At 44.7% G+C, this 24,337-nt stretch overlaps 1 protein-coding gene across 1 annotated transcript in view; it reads right to left on the minus strand.

Annotated features, from left to right (window-relative positions):
* The window catches only part of Nos1ap (nitric oxide synthase 1 adaptor protein), a 273,199-nt gene that overhangs the window by 15,742 nt on the left and 233,120 nt on the right, over nt 1-24,337 (minus strand). The window contains 2 exon segments of the mRNA NM_138922.3: nt 7,755-7,896; nt 19,078-19,186. Coding sequence (NP_620277.2) covers nt 7,755-7,896; nt 19,078-19,186 — 251 coding nt within the window.

Raw genomic sequence — 24,337 nt, forward strand, 5'->3', positions numbered from 1 at the left:
AGAGAATACTATGGCAGTTCCCACGGGTGAAGGTGGGAGAGGGTAGAGGGTAAAGGGACACAGGTTGCAGGTATACAGGGTGAGTAGCCTAGAGCTCTAACTTAGGACGTGGGAGTTGGCTACTGAGGTACGTACTCATTTGCTCAGAGTAGAATAGGCATTCTTGCCAAACACACGTAGGATAGATCATATAAATATATATGTTATTCAAAGCTGGCCTTAAACTTGTGGTAATCTTCCTGTGTTGCCTCCTTGTCTGCTGGGATTACGTGTGCCTGCCATCACGCCCCAGCTTTTTATTTACTCATTTTTATTGCATTTATTTATTTATTCACTTGTGTGATGTGTTTGGGTGAGGACGTACCAATGTGCACCTGTGTAGGTCGGACAATAACCTACACGAATCATTTCTCCCCAGCCATGTGGGTTCCAGGAATCAAACTGAGGTTGCCAGCCTTGGCAGCATCTCTATCTGCTGAGCTCTTGTGCTGGGCCCTAGCAGGTTTTATTTTTAATAAGCCCTTCCAAAGGCCTCCCAGTCCACACACAACACATGCTGGACAACTGCTACACAGGAGAAGGCGTACCTCCAAGGAAACGGGATCTCTCCCAGGAAACCCTCTCTAGGAGGAGTCTGAAGGAGGGTAGGTATGCTGCAGGAACAGGCAATAAGGGCTTGAAAACAGTAGCCCCATCTTGGGCTGATCCTCAGGGATAGCCAAGGGCAGCTGTTGCCAAAAGATTCAAAAGATATACCTCCCCCATTGCATAGGGGGCAGGAGAAGAATGGGGGAAAGAAGAAAGACAGGCACAGAGCGGGGAAGGGGAGAGGAGACAGGGTGCTAGTGGCTAACAGCACTAAAATCCCTGCTGAATCCTGGAAGAGAAAGCGGTGACATCAAAGAAGCCGGGGGAGCCTTCAGCTCTTGCCCTTCCAATCTCCAAGTGTAAATAAGTTTCCTCTGTACAGTTACATCCTACCACAGGCAGGGTTCCACTGGAAAGATAAACACTCATTCATTGGAAAGCTCCAGAACACAGAAGTCGGATCCCCACAGGAAACCATCCGTTTTCCTCTGGACCTTCCTAGGAAACTCCTTCTGAGGAAGGCAGATGGGAAAAGAAAAGAACGCACTGCCAGCAATTTATATGCAACAAGAGAAGGTGCGTTGGAGGTATAAAGGAAGTGACCAGGAGAAGGCAGTGAGCAGCCTTCTTGAAGAAGAAAGGGCTCCAAACCCGGATCCAAATGGTACTGGCTGCTGACCCTTAAAGTAATCCCAGTTTCATGATCACACTCACACTCAGCTCACACCGCTAGCCACACCGCTAGCCACACTGCTGGAGCTGTGAGCCTGCTGTATACCGGACCCTACGTTTACTTTGCCTGCACTCTCTCAGCGCCTCAGAGGAGAACCAACAACTAACAGTTTGCCGCTTGCTAGAGCTCCTAGGGCCAGGGTCGAAGTTCAACTACCATGTGTTCAACTGCCATTTTAGCACCTCGCTGCCTTCTCCCTTCTGTAGCAGCCGGCGCTAAAGGGTGAAGCCAGCACAGAATCCAGCCACCCACCAAACATTATTCTAGAGGTTGCTCTAAGTTCCTTTTGTAGCTGCAATCAATATTTAAATCAGGTGACCCTACATCAAGTAGATGTCTGTATGTGGGTTAGCGTCATCTGATCAGACGGAGGGTCAGACAGAACCAAGACTAATTATCTCCACGAAGAAGAAGGGATTCACCAGCAGACAAATCCATCCTTCCCTGGGTCTCCAACAGGCAAAGTATTGATCACACCAGACTTCTAGTCACGAGAAACAATTATTTAAAATGAACCTCCCATTAAACACAGACCCAGAGACGGGAAGGAGGGAAGATTTCTGTGGAGCTATTTAGTTACATTTAGTTGCTGGGGAGAGAAGAGTCCTCAGTGGCACTAGGGTGGTCCTCTTGGTGATGCGGTTTTCTAAGTCATCAACGCTCCTGTGAGGAGCTCCAGTAAACTCACTGGTTTATAAAGCCCAGACTTGGGTGTAATCATTCTTTGCTGTCAGGTCCTATCTAGGCTGAATAAACATTTGTTCCTGCCTGTACAGGTGAAGTCACACAACACACACTCACACACACAGTAACAGAAGCACACCTGTCATGCATACTTCCCCCTCATGTGACTCTAAGGCCACATCCTTGTCTACACCAGCAGAAGCCTCCCTTCCGCACACAGGGAACCAGCATGACTGGAGAGAGTGCCAATTCACACTTGACTGACCCTGAAAAGACACAGGTGATGAATCTCTGACATCTTAAACCCTGCCTTGAAGAAAGCATGCCAGGCCTAATAGTTTGCTTCCTACTGCTAGGACAAACATCAAGACCGAAAGCAATTTGGGGAGGACGGGGTTTGTTTCCCTTATACATCTTGGTCACCATCCATCACTGAGGGAAGTCAAGGCAGGAACAGAAGCAGAAGCAGGACCATGGAGGAGGACTGCTTACTGGCTTGCTCAGCCTGCTTCCCTTTTTTTCCTCCTTCTCTTCCTCCTCCCTCCTCCTCCTTTTCCTTCTTCCCTCCTCCTTTTTTTTTTTTTTTTTTTTTTTTTTTTTTTTTTTTTTTTGAGACTAGGTTTCTCTGTGGTGCCCCAGCTCTCCTGGAATTCGCTTTGTTGACCAGGCTGGCCTTGAACTCAGAGATCTACCTGCCTCTGCCTCCTGAGTGCTGGGATTAAAGGCACGTACCATCACCACCTGGCAGCCTGCTCTCTTACAAAACCAAATACCACCTGCCCACTTACACTGTGGACCGAGTCTTCCCACATCAATCATTAATCAAGAAAATGCCCCACCACGCAATCTGATATAGGTAACTTCTCCATCGAAGATGTCTCTTCCTAGGTGACTCTAGTTTATGTCAAGATGATAAAAAACGAACCAGCGATCTGGGCCTGATACTACCTGTGGAACACCAATCACATAATTACACCCTCTTTAAGGTATATGAAAAATGTCAGGCAGCTCACATCTCACGAATATTAATGTGAGCTAAGAAAATCGTCTTAATCTAGCATTCGGGAGGCAGAGGCAGAAGGATCTCTGCACGTTTGAAGCCAGCCTGGTGTACTAGGGCAGACAAGGCTACATAAAAAGAACCTGTCTTTAAGAAAAAAAAAAAAGGAAAAGGGTAACAGAACAGAGGGGTAGTGGTGCCCGCCATGGCTGGAGGGTGCGTGGAAGGCTACTGACTCTTCTGTTAAAGCCAGAAGACAGCAACCATGCGGGACTCCTCTGTAGCCGCTACCTCCATTGCTGTCTTCCCAGCAACACCCGATCAGCTTTCTGCGATCCTCTTGTGTTTCTCACCTCCACTCTATTAATTCCCCCAGCCCAAGTGTTGTCATTCCCAATCCAGGAGGTGGCTTAGAAGTCACTCCTGTTGAAACCTCTTCCTCTCCAAGTTCATCTTAGCACAGAGTAAGCATTTTATAATGACTGGTGACAGTGACTAAAAGGAATGTTGTCGGGGCTGGAGAGACGGCTCAGCGGTTAAGAGCACTGACTGCTCTTCCAAAGGTCCCGAGTTCAATTCCTAGCAACCATATGGTGGCTCACAATCATCTGTGATGAGATCTAGTGCCCTCTTCTGGCCTGTGGGCGTGCATGCAGGCAGAACACTGTATGCATAATAAATACATAATCATTAAAAAAAAGAGGAATGTTGTCACTGGCCACACGCACTAACTGTTTGCCAGTTTACTCAACAAGTACTCATTGTGCTAGGTGGTCTCTATGCTCTTGAGGCTCATAGCCCTTTATAGACAGGAGGGCTTTCTCCACCGGGCACACAGACGGCTGAATGTCAATGGCATCCTCTAGGAGTGATGAGGCCCCAGGAACACAGCAGAAAAAAAAATGTGTTTGAGTTTCTGAGAGGGGAAGGAGAGAGAATGGGAGAGAGGGAGCTGGAGAGCATGTTTCCCAGAGGAGAGAGAGAGTACAGGATGAGGATGAGGTCTGTACAAAAGGGACCCTTGGCCACTGAGGGCACAGCATTAACAATGGCTGGAAGGTCCAGGAAAAACCCAGAGCAGGAAGGAGTTTCAGGTACATGGTGTATGTGTGTGTGTGTGTGTGTGTGTGTGTGTGTGTGTGTGTGTGTGCCAATAAGACTGAAGGTAAAGAACAGGAAGTGATCCCTACTGGAAACGCCAGGGGTTGCCTAGAGTCACCTCCTTAGTATGCCAGGAAAGCACATCAATTCGCCTAGCAGTTGGTGTAGAACTGGCAGTGGAGGGAAAACACTGTTCCTCCCACACAAAATAAGACCTAGGGGCAGTTCTCACTAACACGCCAGCCTGGGGCAGCCCGATCTCCCTGGCCAGCTGCTGAGGGACAGAGTTGATTAGCTATTTGGAAATTACAGCAACCACTTCAGACAGGACTTCTGTGATGACCATGGTCTTCAAATGCTCAGCTTCTGGGCACCATCCTGTGTCTAGTCCCCTCCACTCTAGGAGTAAGTGGCTTCACCAATGACAGTGTCCTTGTCTTTCTCGTTAGAATCTCTTCCTGCGTGTGTGTATCCCAATGTGAGCATGGGCTTGAGGGATCTTGAAACTTAGGCTGCTGCTCTCCACTAACAAAGTAGCCGGGCATTGGCAAAGAATTGTTAATAGAAGTTGGCATTATGGTTCAGTCTACACTCTGCTTACAAGATTAGAGTTTGGTCGCCAGAATCCAGGTAGAAGAAAGCCAGACATGGTGGGTATACACTTGTAATGATAGCATTTGGGAGGGAGAAGGGGAGATCACTGGGGGCTTGCTGGCCAGCATCACAGCCTAGATAATTCAGTTTAGCCCAATGAGAGAACTTGTCTCAAAAAGCAACATGAAAAAGTGAATGACCCCCAAGATTGTCCTCTCACCTCCACACATATACACAGAGCATGCACGTACACGTGTGCACCCACATACCATAGTCATATATACAAAAAGAATGCCGACAGACAGCTAGCAGTCTATAGCACCCTACAGTGCAGAAGTGAGCAGACAGATTCCATTCTCTGAGCAAAGTGGTCAGGCACAGGTTTCACAGAGCATCCAAGAGAGGCCAGGAACTCTCTCCATTGTGCTGTCCACACACGCATGTGAATTGTTTGCCAAAGTCTGCCTGTGACTCCAAGCCTCAGAGCACAGAGGTGGAAAGGTCTTAAATTTAAATCTACATTAGTGTCACAGCCCATCCTAAGCCATGAGTGGTCCAGCACATGCAGAAGCACACAGGACTCTGTCTAGTGATCATTTTTATTAACCAAGATCACTAGGACACTCATGTTAGCCAGAGGACACCCTTAGTTGGTACAAATGAGTGAGACAAGGAAGAAGCAAGGTGACTCCCTGGGTCACACAGAAACAGAGCACTAAACGAAATGCCAGGTTTTCCTAATTTATGACTAATATATGTCCAGGGTAGGAAAGTTGTAAGTGCAGTAGGGAGCAAATCTTCCAGCAACCTCAGTCACCCGGCTCCCTTTTACAGAATGATCCATGTTCCCACTTTATTGTGTATTGTGCTGTAAATAGTCTATGCATAGTAAACTTGTATGTGCACACAGATGAAACATACATGTCTACTCACATATATGCAGGTGATTATTCCTATGTACTTTTAATAAAATGTAATTGGTAGCAAGCATAGCCAGAGTTCTAGAACTCGGTTTTTAAAACAAACAAACAAAATATCTTAAGATGGCTTTATATCAATTCGCATTAACAGGTTCATTCTTTTTAACCACAGGGCAATAGTCTCCTTTTAAAGAGTGATTTTATAGCCAAGCACAGTGATGCATATCTCTAATCATGAGGGCAGGGGGAAAAAGGCAGGGGGGCAGAGGCAGAGGCAGAGGCAGAGGCAGAGGCAGAGGCAGAGGCAGAGGCAGAGGCAGAGGCAGAGAGGCAGAGGCAGAGGCAGAGGCAGAGGCAGAGGCAGAGGCAGAGGCAGAGGCAGAGGCAGAGGCAGAGGCAGAGGCAGAGGCAGAGGCAGAGGCAGAGGCAGAGGCAGAGGCAGAGGCAGAGGCAGAGGCAGAGGCAGAGGCAGAGGCAGAGGCAGAGGCAGAGGCAGAGGCAGAGGCAGAGGCAGAGGCAGAGGCAGAGGCAGAGAGAGGCAGAGAGAGGCAGAGAGAGGCAGAGAGAGGCAGAGAGAGGCAGAGAGAGGCAGAGAGAGGCAGAGAGAGGCAGAGAGAGAGGCAGAGAGAGGCAGAGAGAGGCAGAGAGAGGCAGAGAGAGGCAGAGAGAGGCAGAGGCAGGTGGATCTTTGTAAATCTGAGGACAGCCTGGTCTATAAAGCAAGTTCCAGGATAGCCAGGGCTACACAGTGAGACTCTGCAAAAAACTGCTTTTTATAACTCTTTGGTTATATATTTCACTTATATAAGCATACAGAATGCTCACCACTTCAAATGTCTAGTTCTATCTTTGGAATCCATTCTTAGAGACACTATGAAGATAATTTAAGAGTCAAAAGGCATGTACATATGAAAGTTTCATAGGTTATTTCCACGTTATTCTCCCCCGGGATTCTGGGGAGAGAATAAATGACACATGTGCCTGGGTCTGGCTCTGACCTCTCATTTTGAGCTGCTCAGTTACTGTACATCAGTACAGCTTCCCCTGCTCACACATACACGAATAGTTAGAGAAAGCCAGTCCTCTATTATTTGCTTTTTCTAAAAAGACTTCTACCCTTGTTTTTAAATTGTTCACACGTTTGTGCTCAAATGATAAGAGGCAACATGTATAAGCCTGGTGTTTTCTATGTACCAAGCACCAGACTTGGCCTTTTAAGCTAGATCAGCTCATGCGATTACAGTGTGCCTCTGAGGCACACGCTGTGGGGTATTTTTCAGAAGCAGACACTTAGGTTAAGGCTGAGTAGAACTTCCCTATCACTAGATGATACTACACGTAGTTTGGTAGCTGCAGTGCAAACCAAGAGTCTGTCTGTCCGACCACATGGCAATATTGCTATTTAAGTGTAGGATTTATTTTTCTGATTTTTCTAACTTTTTTGTTTTTGAGACAAGGTCTACATGAAAAGGTTGGCCTCGAACTCATGATTCTCCTGCCTCTGGCCCCTCCGTTTTCTGACTTTTTGGTATGAATGCTTAATTCATCTGACGCTCACAATGTCTCATCTGTAAAGCAAATAGCCTGACCTTTGTCTTCTCCCTTGGTACTGTTTTCACTCTACTCCACAGGCTTTTCCAATAGTGTGGCATGTGAGCACCCAAGGTGACCTCGATGTCCCCTTTGCTGTTAGAAATCTTTGCCATGTAAAACACAGAAATCATGTTTGTGGTGTTTGGGTTTTCCATTCAATACTATGCTATGGCCTTCCACTTTTCAAGGAGAACATGTAAACTATTCTTAAATACTTTATCTTTGTTAAAGTGTCAGCGGACATCTTTTTCTGTAGAAGAAGTCATAGTGGATGTTATTTCTGACTGTTGTTATTGGAAAACACCGTCTCTCAGACAGGAAGCCGAGGCAAGGGGAGTTCACATCTAAGGTCAGTCTGTGCCACACAGTAAGAACTTGTCACAAAGCTAAAATAGACAAAAAGAGAACAAAAGGAAGAAACACACATGATGTAAAGGTGAAATGATTAGAATCAGTTTTTAGGTAACTTAACAGACTGGCTCTCTGGGTACGGTCCACCTTTCTATCCTGGGTCTTCTCCTTCTGCAGTCATGGTGCCTACCTGGGTCTCCTGAGCCATCGCTGTTCCTCTCGCTCTCTCCATCTTCCTGGCCATCTGCATTCTGCTGTGTGTGCTGCAGGCTCAGCTTGTGGCAGACCTCAAAGGCCTGTCCCACTGTCCGTACGATTCTCATAGCTTGGCTCTGGGAAGGAAGAAGGAAAGAGTGAAGGATGGAGAGATTCCACAAAGACACAACAGGTCAGCGTGGTGGTCAGAAACCTAGGCAGCCAGAGAAGCAAAGAGGCAGAAATATCCAAGACTTCTCAGATGCAAAGGTACTCTAGAAATAGCACCTACATCAGTCACCCCAGTTCTGAAGCAATCTTCACCTGAAGACAGGTGCCAGAGGCAAGTGTTCCAATTCTGGACTTAGAACAACCTGACGTGGCCTCATTTGTCCCTTCCAGTGTAAAAGTAGTTCTGATCCTTCAGAACCTGTCACCAGCTGCTCTCAAATGTCCAATGAGCCCATCAAACTAGGAGGGTCTCGGCCATCCTTTTACTTCAAATATAAGGTTTCCTAGGAGCTTCCATAGATAGCACTCTATGGGGCTAGAAAGGCAAAGGCTACTGCAGAACCACCCAAAGACTGGCAGCCACACACACCCATGGCAGCCAACAGAGAGTGTCTCTCCCGGCCTTTCTCTAAGACACTGTATACCCAGGTCTGTCCACCGACTACGCACAATGGGGAGCATCTCTTCAATCAATCATATTAGGATAAGTAAAGAGTCACATGGGGAAGCAGGAATTAGACTCCCACCGTACAACACATGTAGACATTAACTCAAATGGATTAGAGTTAGGAGTTGAAACTATAAAGCTGCTCAAAGAAATTAGGAGTGAAGCTTCAGGGCCCTAGTGTGAGCAAAGATGATCTGGGATTTGGTGCAGTTCCTTCCTGGCTTTTATTCTGCTACTTAACCTCTTCCTTTAGGAGGGCTCCTAGTCTTCTAGGATTCTACCACTTAATAAGGAGAGGGAGAAGGGCAGAGAAACCTTCCCAGACCCAGAAGACACAGGTTGGGGGAAAGGGAGGAGAGGTCCCTGGGTGAGGTCTCAAAGGTTTTCCACTGGTTTAACCAGCTTGTATGATTTGATGGTTAATTACCTCTCGCCTGCTTTCAAGTATTGAAAAATGAAAAACTGTGTAAAATATCTCAGAGCCCAGAGTGAAGAAAGCCAAACATCTCTCCATCATCAACTGTGGACTCCTTCACTAGACTTTACCTTCTGCTTAAACTGAGCACTAGCAGATTAGGGTGTGACTACTATGCATTGACATCATACGGTCTGCTGATCGTGTTCAAGACCCACCCCCACCCATGTGATGTTACCAGGCAGGTAGGGTTTAACAGAACAAGGCAGCTGATATCGCACTAATTTCCAGTGCTTTGGTAGGCCTAGGGTTCCTGCTGGGGTTACCCTTTGATTCACTTATGCATCTCAGGATGTTGATATTTGTCTGTATCTCCCAACTATATTCCTGAACTCCTTCCTATTCCTGAAACACGAGAACCTGTACTTTGGAGGGCATGGTACCTAAATCAATGACAAACATGCCAACTTTCTACATCTCTCTTTTTAATAATGATAATAATAATAATAAATGATTTGAGACTTTCATACAATATATTTTGACTGTATTCACCTTAACTACTCTAACTCTTCTCCAGTCTACCCCATCTGCCTACCTCTCTGAACTTTACACCCCCTCCTCTCTTTTAATAACCCATCAACTATTATTTGTGCTGTCCATATACTTCTGTGGGGCCATCCATTGGAGTGTGGGCAACTTTGCCAGGAGCTACACCTTTAAGGAAAGCTGACTGCCTCTGCCTTAGAAACCATAAATTGTCCCTAGTTCCTCAATTAAGGGGGGGGGTCACAGACCTCTTCCCTCTATACTAGAATGCCTACTGCCTTACTTTTGTGTAGTTTGAGTGCCAGCAAGTCCAGCTGCTGAGGGCTCATGCGTGCATCTACATTACTTCTGACCGTAAAGATGCTTCCTGGTTGGAACGATGGACTAGGAAGTCAACCCTCAGGTGAAAAGAAGATGCACACCAGCCTCAGTGCTGACCCCTTGCCCATCCTCTGGTTTTCCCTCCCTATCTCTTTTCTGTAAAGAATAACAGGCTGCCTATGGCTTCTCAGCCTTTCACAGCAAAGCTCATTTACCAAGTCACTGCATGTGTGGGCTTTCTTGTGCCTGCCAATGTCCCTTGCATGGAAGATTCCACTCTCCTTCCCCAATTAATGTTTGCAGATTTTCCTCTCCTACACATCCTTACATGAGGCAGAAAAGCTAAATGCTTTAAGTTCTTGAAATAAACACGGGTAAGACTAAGTAACATGTAAGGACTAAGGGTTTAATCTTGTGACTTTCTTATAGAAATCAACCCAGAAATCTCATTCCGAGTAAATATTTTCAAAGACTTGGTCAGTGTTTCCTATAGTTCCCACAGTAAAATAAAACTCAGTTTCTCTCTTTAAGATGCAGGCACACAGGAAACAAAGTTCACTCCTGGGTGTGTTGCTATGAACTCTCAAATTTTCCCAAGAAAGACCCGGTACAACGTCCACCACCTCTATAAATCACGGGCATCTCCATTAACTAGCTTTTAAGATATTAAAAATTTAAAGGTCCACAAACATGTCCTCGGACTACAGGATTGGACAGGAGTAAGGGCAGGATTTATAAACTTATTTTTGGATTTATATCAGAGGCTGGGGCGGGTGGAAAAGCCTTTATAGAGGACTTTTATCTCTCATGCATCCACAGCAGATGAAGGACGATGCTCAGAACCGAGCACAGGAGCCTCTGAATTCTGGCTTACCCTCCATTCTGCCACCTTCAGCAAGAACAGAGGTGCGGGCGCATGTGCAGGTCCAGCTGTTTAGAAGGCCAAAATGGCTGTAAGGATGCCCACTGGTTTTAATGCTTAATACAAACAGGACTTTTACACTGGAGGGTATTTTCTAGAATCAACAATGGACTCGGCTCTATTGGAGTCCCCTGAAAATGAAGACCATACTGGGCGAGCCTTCCCTCATGTTGGAAGCAGCAAGTTGTCCCCTCAGCCTCTGATGTCCTTCTAGCCTCCCCTTGAGTTTTTCAGCTCTTAAGTTTCTCTAGGCTACTGAGGGTGTGAATTAATAGTCTGTGTCTCTCACTGCATCTCATGCACTGCCTGGAGAATTGTACGCCAGGACTTTAAAAGCTAGTGCCTCCCACATGCAGCAGTGCTCAAGAAATGCTTTATTTTTGGCAGATGTAGTGCCATATTACTATAATCCCAGTGGCTGAGAGGGAGGCAGGAGGATTAGGAGTTCAAAGCCACCCTCAGTTGCATATTCAGACCTTGTCTCAGCTCAGTGGAGATGACCTGAGTTTGATCTCAAGGACTCACTGACCTTGAGAACCAATTCTGCAAGTTGTCTGCTGACTTTCACATGTATATCATGGTGAGTATGGGTGCACACACACACACACACACACACACACACACACACACGTAAATAATGCAATAGAAATAGAAACATATTCTGATTATAAAATTCATTGCATCAAAGGTTAATTAAGTCAGGAAAAAAGGTAGATCTCAATAGTTTTTTTTTTTTTAATCAGTAACAGAATTGTGAAGAATTTCAGAGAATCTCTTTTTCTATTATATCCTAGGGCCAAAAGGGCAGTAGCCACTGTCTCTTCCCATAGCATAAGAGGAAAACCCCTAAGGGCAAAATGGACCTCAGTTGTGAGCTAGCCAAACCACTTCTATGCAGGAAGAAGTGGGTGACTATAACTCGTAGATGTGCACAGTTGGTGTCAAATGACTTCATTTCAGTTTCTCTTACTCTTTTAAAAAAGGCTATGTTTCCACTCCCAGTAAAAGGACATGGCGGCATATTTGATGGGAAGCCCAGTGTTGTTGAGGTGGTGACCTAGTAGGCTTCAGAGTGAGTAGATACCTCTATGGCTACGTAGTCTTTCCCATTCGTCACTCTGCGGCTCAGAAGCAGAGTTCCACCTCCTACTGATCTTTCCTATTTAGCTCACGTGTAAGGTGAAGGAGAACTAGTGCTCTGAGGAGCCCCCCACAGCTGTCAGTACTAACATCCATTTGCCCATGGCCTATTTACAGTGTAACCCATGCTCAGAGGAAAGTTCATCAGCAGGATGACTTTCCTTGACTTCATTAAAAATGAGGAGAGGGATGAAGAGGTGGCTCAGTGAGTAAGAGTTCTTTCTCACTCTTCCAGAAGACCCAAGATCTGTTCCTTTTCTGCCATGTTGGAACTCAAACACAGGACCGCATGCATGTTAGGCAAGCATTCTGTCATGGAGCCGAAACCTCCAAATATTCTCAAACCGCATATATCTCATCTTACGGGCATGGGTTAAACAGCCCAGGAAAAGGCCATATCCTTAAGAGATGGTCAAAAATAAAACCCTTTCGGTGAATAATTCTTGCCAAAAGCCATAAAACAAAACAAAAACGAACAAAGAAAAACAAGCAGCTAGGTAGCTCCCAATATAGGTAGGCATCAAAGACTATGTTGAGCCTAGATGCCCGTTGACCTTTAAGACTCTCCTCTGCCACTACTGAAAAGTCTTTTTAGAGGACTTTCTAAGACAGTCTTGGTAGTACAGCAATTACTGGAAGCCAGCCAGCAGGGGCTGTGCACCTAGCAGACTGATTTTCTCACAGCCATTCTCTACACACAGTCCTGTGGGTTCCTTTCTATAGGCTAACCCCACTTGGTGATCCTAGGCAAGAAAACTGGTGCTGTGTGCTGCCCTGAAATGCGGGAGCCATACATGTTGGGACTTAATAGTGGGCCATGTCTGAACCTAAGAGGGAGAGGATGGCTAAAGAGAAGCTTTAAAACAAACTCTTTCAGAGGCCGCCATGAATACTTTAGGTCTCCTGGGTCACCATGGAAGCAGCCACCCAGATCTCATGACCTTTGGAAATCAGAGTGGAAGCTTAAAGATTCATTCATGCACATTCATGCACGGTGGAGTCAGCAAGTGGACTATTGGGAAGACAGTCTTTACCAGCTTCCAGAGATCTGGCCACTCTCTGGGATTTACTAGTTTGAGAGGGAAAAAAAAACCATCATTATGCTGCATGATTTTTGTACAAATCCAGCTTAGTTTTACATAATCCCCTGAAAGTGCTGGGTGGCACATGGACCAGATCTTCCTGCCCAGCAGACACTTTCCCTTAGCAGCTCAAAGCATGTGTGGCCTCGTGGTTATAGAGATTAGCTTGGGTCTGGCGGCTTTGATGTTTTCTGAGCTGGAAAGGAATATTTAGCCTCAGAGTGGCTCTCGGCATCACAGGGAGAGCACTGACACTCGTTGGAAGGGCCAATTACAGGCAATTTGGTGAAAACAGGCCTGCCAAGGGAGCAAAGTCAAAACAATATGCACCTGCTCCCACCACACCGTATTCCTTTAAATCACCTCTCTATGCTCCTGATAGAAGCCCTCTCCCAGCCTAGCACACCTCTCGTCCTAGTACACAAACCAAGTTAAGATGCAACGAATAGCCATTCTCCTCATTCTGCCTAATGTGGGCGCCAACGTGGCAGGTGTCAATATTTGCTGATGTGCTGCAATGTGTATGAAGACAACACTATTCTCTGTGACCCATGCGATCTGCTGAAAAGTACACAAAGCCTAGTATAGTCTATTGGTACAAGCTTTAGGAAGACAGAAGTCAAGTGTTGATTCCTACACTTGATTGGTCCACAGAAAAACCATTTATAAGATCATTTCATCCTCTCGGTCTAAGCGAGCCTGCTACTGGTTGGCTGTGTACACCTGGGAGTCTCTGCCGTGCTGTGCACACATGTAAAGCATGGTTTGATTAGTCAGATCCTAAAGTTGATGCGATAACTGCCGGTGCCTTTGCGAATTTCACTGCCGGGAAGAAGCTCTGTTTACAGTTTGTGGAGATGATTAAAGAGCCACCAGATGCATAAGGAAAGCACAGAACAAAAGCACAAAGTGCAAGGTGCACAGGGGATGGAGAGAAGGTGAAGCTGCCCACAAGGAGAAAAAGGAAGAAGAGCAAGAGAGCGCTCTGTCAAGAAGCTTGGCTACGGGCCGCCATCTCTCTTCTCTGCTTTGTGTACACCCACGTCTTCATCTTCTGGGCACTGGGGATTGGTCTAAGGACTTCTGAGTTCCAGTGAATTGACTTCCATGAAGTCAGTCATGGAATGAATTTTATAATTCTCATCTGCCACAGCAATAAAATACAATGCCTTCATGTGGCACTCAAACTACCTCAGAATCTTAACAAAAATAGAACTGAATACCCATGTTTCTTTAATGCGTTGCTTAAAGCTATCTCAGCAAGGAGTCAAGGAAATAGCTGGTAAAGAGTTTGCCACATAGGCTTGAGGCCTGAGTTTGATTCTCAGACTATAAAACACACACACACACACACACACACACACACACACACACACACACACAGAGCAGGAAAGGGAGAGGGAGAGAGAGAGAGGGAGGGAGGGAGGGAGAGAGAGAGAGAGAGAGAGAGCGAGCAAGCGCATGAGACATGGTGGCCCAAGTTCATATTTAATTTCAGCACTGGGGAGATCGTGACAGGCATATCCCCAGGGCTTGCTGGTCAGCCAGCCTAGCCTAAGTTCCAAGATAATGAAGAGACTCTGCTTCAGAAAACAAACTGGATGGCCTCTGAGGAATGACACCAAAGTTGACCCCTGGCCTCTGCATGAACATAAACACCACTCCATATATGCTAAATAAAATGAAGGTACCTTTAGCTTACAGTTATCAAAAGATTAATAAACTGGAGAATGCGTATATTTATACATGGACCTCTGCATGTAAGGTGCTAAGGGTTCAAAATGATAATTGGGTCAGGATTTTTTGTCTACCACATTACCGATGGCTTTTTTATATACTCTGATAGAGGGGCTGCCTCAGAAAATAAATTATTGCCTAGTATAGAAAGTTTACTTTTAGAGTGGATCTGACTTTCAACACTGACAGGAGATAATATATCATAGAGTTTCCAAGACTAAGCTGTCATCTCAGTACTGTCAGTAAGCATCTGGGGAACAATGGACGATGTAACTCACCTTTCCAAGTGTCACCAGACACGTGTCACGCTTTAGCATAGGACCGTCACCATCCTTCCAAATCTACTGTAAACGCTAAACGACAGTTCAGTTTTACAGCCGTGGACCCCAGTTTGTTGATAAAAGCATGACAAGACGAACTGACTTCTTACCCAAGCCAACTGAACTGTGACTGCAGAAGAAAAAAATGATTTCAAGGAGCGGCCTTTGCCGTTGGTTGGTTTGTGGAGCTCCCTGCAGCTCCTGCTAACCACTAACAGCTCCCGTGGTGATGTGCTAATAAGGACACCCGTGTGCATGGAATGCGTCCTCCTGGGGCTGTGAAGAAATGACAGGAGGGTGACATCCACACTTCAGGACTGGTAGAGAGAGCAGGCAAGAGACTGCTCAAGATGAGAAGAGCCCTGCAAATGACAGTATCTTCATATCCCACAAGGGGGGAGGCACAGGAAATACCAGGTTATTAGGGCGTCTTCATCAAGAGTTCTCACTCTGTCCTAGCACCAGTGGGAAGGGCGCTAGGACTGCTTTACCCCAATCCGCATGCAGAATTTGCTCCCTAGAGATCATCACCACCAATGCACAGCAGACACAACAACCAGCGTTCCCAACACGCCTTATCTGATGGCTGGAGAAAACTCGAGCCCAAAGAAGCTCCTGGAGTTTCATACTTCATGCCACATGAGGAATGGTCACAGCCCTGAGCCGGGAAGCAGGAAGCCTACCTAGTTCTATCTCAGTGGCATATCCATTGAGCATGTGACCAGGCATAACTTACTATCCTGGGTCTTTACTTCTGCCAATCAAGTGGGGGCAAAGCACTATTAACCATATAAGACACTATGGGAGGTCCTGGTCAGAGGATCTATGTCACACTGATTTTGGGCACTCAGAGAATAAAGCTTTTTTTTTTTTTATATCTAAGCAGTGATTACAGTAAACAACACTACAGAGTGGCCTTGGGGAGGGACCAAGGTTACAGACTTAGTTATATAACTCATTCATATTCTCTCTCTCTCGCTCGCTCGCTCTCTCCCTTCCTTCCTCCTTGCCTCCTGGGTCTACTGACTTCCCATCAACAGTTATCTGACAGGACTCCATTGGTTCACAAACATCCTTGAAATACACGTTTCCTCAGCCCTTTCCCCCCCCCCCCCCATCTCTTAAGTATACCTATGATTTGCCAATTAAAACTCCTTCCCAAGCTATTATCTCTGAAACCAGAAGTGCTTTGTAAGAAAGTTAAACACGTATTGGGAGGCCAACCAGGATGGTGTACAAAGCCTCCCAGACATACCCCCCACCCCTCCCGAATTGGGTTTCCTTGGTTGAACAATTCTTTGCCCTTTCCTGGCTTGAAATCTGGTCCTCCCGTCTAGAGTTCAGAAGCAACAGAGCTCACAGTCCAGGCAGCCTGGAAATAATTCTTTTAGCTGCATGGCTACAGGCCAGCATAGGGCCTGAGAACCAACCCCACAAAGAGCCACAGACTCAGCAGGTAAGGGGAAAAAGAATTCAGAAAACAGAAGAGTCAGAGAATGAGACATAGGTCAGAGCTATGAGGTGTGGGAAAAAAAAAACAAAACCAAACAGCAGTGAAGGGAGGCAGAGGACTTGTCTTGGGGCAGCAGGAACTTGATTTGGTGCCTAATTCCAAGAGCCACATTTGGGGTGGAGGCCATTCTCACTCTGGCTTGGCAGCAGGTCACCCAATCTGCCAGTGCCACCAGAGTAGATCCCACAGCAAGGCAAACAGAGCCCAGGGTCTCCTTTATCCATGTTTCTTGTCCAAAACTCTTTGGTTCTGCATGTTTCTCTGGTTCAAGCCCCTGCCCTTCTAGGAGAGCCTCGCACGTCACATAGGGTGAGTATCCATTTACTAACATATGAAATGAAGACACGTAGTTTTGTTTCAACCTTCCTTATGCACACATTATACAGATTACTGAGATTAAACAATGGGTGCACTTGGTAAATGACTACGTGTTACTCATAACTCAAATCTGTCATTACTGTACAGGTAAGAACTCAATGAGAAAGGGGATTTCACTCTTGGGTGGCAGGCCAGACAACACTGTAGACAGTACAAGTTACATCCTCAGGGACACCTTGAATTCCCTTCCTCTCCTTTTCAGAGCCTTACATCTTCCTGGCCCTATGAGCATACATCTCCAGTGACTAGGGCTGATTTTCTCTCCTTCTTCCCGCTTCGGTCCCCATCGGCCCTCTCATACAGATGACTATGGCCCCCTTACATTTCTTCCCTTTCATCTGTATGGCTATGTAAAAGCTAAGTCTGGCAACGGGTCCGCCTTTTCATCAAAGAGGTTACTTCCTATTTCCTACTGCTGTACTTTGCAGTTCTAGCACTTTCTAGCCCATTCAAGGATGTATTTGAAAGGGGCCTGAGAGCTGGAAATGTAGCTCAATGATAGACCCTTTGTAAAAGTTCCAAACTCCATCTTCAGTATAACCAAGCAAGCAAGAAAGAAAACAATAAATAAATACATAAACGAAAGGCCTGAAAACAGAGTGGGTTAGGGCATAAATTTCCTCAGAGGGTGTGGTAAATTAGCAATGTCTAATCTCTGCATGACAAAATACCTATATAGTAATAATTGTGATGGTTTGATTTGGTAATTTTTTACTATATAATAGTGTAAAATCTATCATCTATCTATCTATCTATCTATCTATCTATCTATCTATCTATCTATTCATTATACTTCAAAATTTGATCTTTTCCTGGACTAACAGTATACAGTAGGAAATGCTTCTGACACTGGGTAGTGGCAGCCAATGACAGCTCCTGGGAACGGCCCATCGTCCACACACAAGGTACTATGCTGCTGAACAATAAACTATGCTATATTAGATATATTAAATACATTTTCAGCTTATAACATTTTCGATCTAAGATGAGTATATTATGATAGCGTCCCCATCATATGTCAGGAGACATTTGCATATGTAAACTTTGACCTTGTTAGATATTATTCCCATTTGATAATGACGAAGTAACTACAAATCTATGACAGAAGGTTTAAGGCATACGATGGGATGCGCAGGAAGAGGACTGGAAGTCTCACAGGAAGCCAGACTGAATGGCTTCTCTCTAGAAGAGGAGACCTGTATGGCCTTAGAAACAGCAGCATCGCTTTCCAAAGCTTCTTCTGAAGGAAAATAGTTCCCAGGATACTAACATATACTGTATGGAAAAAGAAACTGGTTCTGTAGCCAAATCAGTTTCTGAAATGCTAGAATAAAGAACTTAAGGGGTTTCTCTAACTTCGGGGCCTCTCAGGAACTTAAATACAGTAATTTTAACATGAAAAATTTTAGATGATAAATGTTAAAAAATGCATTTATTTTTAGGAAATGCTGGTTTTAGAGCATCAGAGAAAGCAGGAAGGGAACAAGACAGGATGCCTGGAATGAAGATGACAGAAATACACTATGCCCATGTATGGAAATGTCATGATAAATCTCATTATTATGCATAATTATATAATTACTATATGCTAACAAGACATTTTTTAAAGAAAATGCTAATTTTGTCTATCCTCAATATATCTTCAAAGAAATTGAGACTTAGTGGGGTAGCAATCAGTTTACCACCATTCTGGACTACCACAAGAGGGTAGGCTAAATTCTAGATTTTCTACTCCCTAGGGAGGCACACAAAACCCTAGTTTTGTGTGTCAGGTTCATAGAGAAATGGCAGAGAAAAGGGACACCTCTACAGAAGTATAAAAATTACATTTACTCAGTGTCAAGGTTGTCATATTAAAGTAATTTCTCATGACAACTAACATCATGCCCTAACTTAAGCTGGTGTCCCCATGTCATGACTTATTAATACAGATGACTCACTGATTTACATGTAAGATTGGGGTGAAGGATCACTTTACTTAATGCTTCTTTCCTACTGCAAGCTAAGGTCAGCATCATTGCTGGTCCTGTCTATCTGGTCCTCTCTCAAAAGACAATCAATCAGTGGACTAAGTACAAAGTTCAGACGACTCTAAAATCAAAGAGGGTTTCATCATATAGGAGTAATGACAGATGGCTAACCCAGTGCGGCCAGGTCTGCTATTAAAACATCCACCTCCGCCTTCAATAGGGAAACAAGTCAATGACAGATATGTGCTGGGCCCATAAGAGAAAAAGAGCAGAGGCCGGACAACAGTCCCTTTACCTTCTTCTTGGATTTAAAGACATTGCATCTGAAGATATTGCTGGCACCATCTCGAGCGATATAGCTGAAGATTTTCAAGTCTTGGGAGTCATGAGAGACATAGAAGATCCTGGAGAGAGAGCAAGAGAAAAACACACTGAATGTGGCATTCCCATGTCAACAGGAAACCTCTGGTCAGAGAGAGTCAGAAGACAGAGCTCACTAATGCCAAGCTGTCAGAGGAAGTCCTTTTCCTGTGGGATCAAAAAGCCACTATGTAGGAGGCACTTTCCAAGGCTCAACAAACATGGCTGTCCTTGTGACTGACTTCCAGGTTTGGTAGGGTGTGGAGACCACATTATTATTGACTTCCTGCCGAGGTGGCAAACCTATTTTGGTAACTTGTCTGTTGGAAAGGGAAAATAATGTTCCCATCTTTGCCTGAGCAATAAATCTATATTAAACCCAGAGAAATGTATGCAAGTTTTCTGTGACCTAATCACATTTATTCCCAAAGAAGTTAACTGGAAAATTAACAATCATGATCGTGTTGGGAAATCAAAAGACATTTGCATTATTACAGGTCTCCTGGTGATAGCGACTCTATTTCCCAACCCCTCTACATAAACCAGGTTTCTACATGTTCACCACATGAGTCTGAAAGCATAAGTAGCCAGGTGCCATCCCAACAGAGGACACTGGGAACTCCTGAGCTCAGAGGGCTTACGTGTGGATGTTGGAGCACAAGTAAAACATGCTATGGTGTGAAATCCAGCAGAATAAGGGACAGAGTGTGGTGGAGTCTGCTGTCTTAGGAAGGATGGACAAGCAATGTCACAGGCATGCAGAGACCTAGATGACATGTTCAGTGCAGTCCCAGAGATTGCCGGGCAAAAGCACTACAGGAAGAGGACCCAGAAAGAGCGCAAGTCCTACAGAACACAGAAGGTGCCAGAAGGGCTTGAAAAATGACGAGTTGTGGTTCAAGCTAATCTGAGGTTGCTGGGCTTGTAGGATCCCCTTAGCCTTCTAAATATATCCAACTGTATTCATATCGATACAACAGCTGAACTTCAGTTTCTCCTAACTGAACACCAGGCCCAGGCTGCTATTCCCCTAGAAAACCTCCCTCCTGAAGACTCTCAGTTTTCTCACACTCAGCCCCTGCGGTCATTCTCTCCCACCCAACCTTGGTGACACAGTGTCCACTCCAGGTAGGACAGGGAACAGCCTTCAGTCCTTTCTCCACTGCAGTCAGTACCCATTCCTCATGACCAAGCTCCTCAGGACACCTTCCCAGTGGGTCTCTACATTTGTTTTTCTCATCTCCTTGGTCTGCCTTCGTTCTCATCTTTCATCTGGATTGTTGTAATATCTTCCCCCGTGATGTCTATTACGTACCTTACCGCCAACCCATTCCTTACAGCACCAGCAGTGATCGTTTTAGAAATGTGTTACACTCCACTATTTTTATCCTAAAACCATTTAAAGGCTTCCTACTGCCTGCAGGATAAAGTCCAAACCGCTTCACAAGGAGGGTCTTCCCTATTTGCACCTCATCCCAGAGTCCTGACCTCCCCAGGTCTATAGAACCAGTAGCACACATCTTGAGTTCCTAATCCCTGGGGACACCCTGGGGATCCTTTAAGACTTGGATCAGAGAAACCTCTTCCCTTCAGCAGTCTGAGCTGCTCAAACCCCCATGGCTCATTCATGTCATAACATGTACCTCACTATGACATTTGTACAGAAACTCTTTGAAGAACTAAGGACCCATGCTTGGCATCACCCAGGGCCAGCACAGTGACTGGCATGTGAGAGACAGGCATTCCCACCCTCGTTAATGAGAACCTATAATGTAGTCTGCCCAGCTACTCATTCTCTCTGCAGGAAGTCAGGACCAGTCAGTTCAGATGCATTGCACATAAAACTCCTTTAATCAAGTCTTTAATTTATTATGTAATACCCCTAAGGACCAAGAGCTGGATTTAAAAGTGATACAGCAAAGATGAATGTGAACCGGCACAGCAACAAGATACAGAGGTGTGGAAAGTGCAGGAGCAGTGGTGAGCTAAGGTTAATGTAACCTTAATAGACAAAGATCCTTTTCAGACCATCTGGTGACAACCTCTGCACGGAAGCAGATTGCTCCGTTTTGAACTGTAACTTTCTAGCGATCACTCTGCTAGCTGTATCTGAGTTCAGAAGTGTCATGAGTTGCTATAAAAGGTAAACAGTCTCTGCGTAGCCAGAAGTAATTATTTAGTTAATGTAGGAAACTTTCTACCAGCAGAACCAAGAAGGAGGAAGCTTTCTCACCATATCTCATTCCTCAGCAAAGGACTAAGACTAGAAGTTAAAGGCTCAGCTGTAGACTTTGAGATGCAGAAAAACATACCAAGACCTCATTCTCCAACACTTCGTTTGCTTAAGAACTATGGATAAAGGGGTGGTCAAAACAGGGAAGGGAAGAGAAATGTATTTCAGGAATTTACCTCCTCCCCCCTTCTCCCTCTGTCTTTATCTTTATCCCTAAGACTAGGATTGTTCTGAACCTGCTTCCAGAAAGTGTCCTGGTCAATCTTCTTACCTTTCACCACAATAAGGTTAGGATGCTAAAGTAGTAATGATTCCAAAATTTTTAAGGCTTTGTTTCCTCTTCAAATGCAAAGATCTCTTGCTTTCCTTCATTATATGCATAGAATTATAGCCGTCACTCATTTACAACAGTGAACCTGTACAGAATCTTACATCCATACACGTTCCACAGTGAGTGAGAGCTACACAGTATCTTGGGCAAACTACACTTGGTATTTATCTTCCTGTTGGACTTCAATAGACAAAACTAATAACAACCCATAAGACTCACCACCAATACTTCCCTCCACTTCCTCGACTAATAATTTACAGACACACTTGTATTTCTGTTGAGGGTGATGGTCATAGAATAAAGTAGAATTTCAGATTAAAACATCATCATCATCATCATCATCATCATCATCATCATCACCACCACCACCACCACCATCATCATCACCACTACCACCAACAACAGCCAAACCCTAACAATCATAAAGAGTAAGCTTGGAACCCAACATCTCCGCCAGTCAAGATTGTCAGTGATCGGTAATTCACTCCCTGAATCTAATTCCTTTTGGGAAGGTTCCCACTATTTGGAAATGTCACCTTATGTTGATTGGAAATCTACCCACAGGAATTCAGTGAAGGAAAATGGGTAGGAACATTGCCCCTAGCGTGGGACAGACCTAGATTTCAACGAGGCACTGCAGTTGACTAGCTGCAAGGATTCCGTGCTTAGCCATATCTCCGCCCAGCTCTGGCTCCTTGCTCTGTAGCTGTGAAATGGGAGTGGTCACACTGCTGACCCTCATTCCCAGAGCTGAAAGGAAGGATGCAGGGGACTAACTTACAAAGTGGTTGATAAGCGCAGCTGTTCAGACTCCGTTCGTATTTGCCACCGTGGTTGTCTTCTCTGAGACCTTAACTAAACCTTCTCCTCACTTGACAATGACTTCAACACTTACATCCAACTACCTCATTTACATTTATCTTCTTAATTCCTTTTAAAGATAAACATTTCCTCTGCCTTCTTCAGTAGTTCAACTACCCCATCTCCAAATCTCTTATTCCTCTGGTGGGTTGAAACTGCGAAAAAAATATGAACTTTGGGATGAGAAAGATCTAGGATCAAGTCATAGATCTGCTGCTTCCTAGATGTTGGGCTTAAGCAAGACACTTAAATGATACAACCTTTGGTTCCTGCATCTAAAATATCACAGTAATGGCTTCTATTTAATACCTAAGTATTAACATAAGTCTACTGCATTTAACCCGAGGCCGCACACACAATGAGCTGCTTGCTCAGTAAACAGGAGTTACTTCATTGTTAACCTTTTCTGTACACATAACAAGTTGTCATTGATTCCTTGAAATGCAGTTCACAGAACCAAATGCACTTTCATAAAGCCATCTACCACCACAGCAAATATTTTATGGCGATTATTTTCTGAGCCTACGAGCTGAAGTTTCACCACAGTATCCCTGCATTTTCTTTAGTTACAGCTCACACTGTGGTCAATTCACAGCTTCAAAGCGTTTTTCCACACATTTGCTCTGAGGCAGGTTTTCCGAGCTCATCTAGTACCTGGCTTATAGGATTGGCTCCTAACGGTCACTGTTTCCTCTTCCAACCTCTCACAGACCATCTGCTCAACTATGTCTTCCAGATTCTGTCCCTGGGTAATGACAAAGCCACTCTTTACCGTTCTTAGACCTAGATGTCCTCTCTTTAAAAGGCAGGATGTCTTCTTATAACCTCATCTATGTGCTACTTAATGTTACAAAGACAACCAAATGGTTATTTTGGAATTGTGCTCTTCAGGATTCAAGGGACTGAAGTATGGGCACACTAAAAGGAGATGCCTTACCTTGCATATATATATTATATATAATATATATTATAAATTATATTTATATATTATATAATATAAATAATTTTCATATACTTTATATATTAATATATATTTAAATATAATATATTCCATTATATATAATAGATATAAAATTATGCTGTTCTAAGTCGGGTATGTTCTAGTGTTTCTAAAGTGAACATCAGTTTTCTACTTGACAGGAGGAAGAAGAAACAAAAGAGTGATGATGGGGGGTTTTGACAGTTTTTCCCTATACACTACCTTTTTCTTCACTTACCCCTGTTCCCGTGAGTCTAGTGTCCAGGCTCCTCGCTCTCACCCAAGGCTTTTCTCTTGCACTCATTTTGAAGCCCTGCTTCCACCATATGGACTTTCCAGTGGACACTCCGTGACGACCCACACAGCTGTGTGGGTTTTCTTGATAGTTTTGTATTCTGGAGCCTTGAATCAACTATGCCATACCTTAGTCTTCAAGTTCTCATCTCTCTAGCCATAATTCCATGTCTTACTATGTCATCCTTCTCTCTGAACTCTACAGTGGCATTGGGTGCTCATACTTGGCTTTATGTGTCAGCTTGGTTGAGCCATGAGACTGGCACTGTTCTGGGTCTATCTCTGAGATGATAATGTTTCAAACAGTGGACTTGGCAAAGGAGATTGCCTTCCATAGTGTGTGTGGGCCTCAAGTGAAGGCCTGAGTTGAAGAACACAGTGTCTGATCAGAAGGGACTTCCTCCTGCCTGAACATTACTGTAGCATTGGTCTTTTCTGATAGCTGGATTTGGACTAAGACATCAGCTTTTGGGCTGAAAGTTATATTACAGCTTTCC

Source organism: Rattus norvegicus, chromosome 13, assembly GCF_021556685.1.
Source record: "Rattus norvegicus strain SHRSP/BbbUtx chromosome 13, alternate assembly SHRSP_T2T, whole genome shotgun sequence".
In the NCBI taxonomy this organism is placed as follows: Eukaryota; Metazoa; Chordata; class Mammalia; order Rodentia; family Muridae; genus Rattus; species Rattus norvegicus.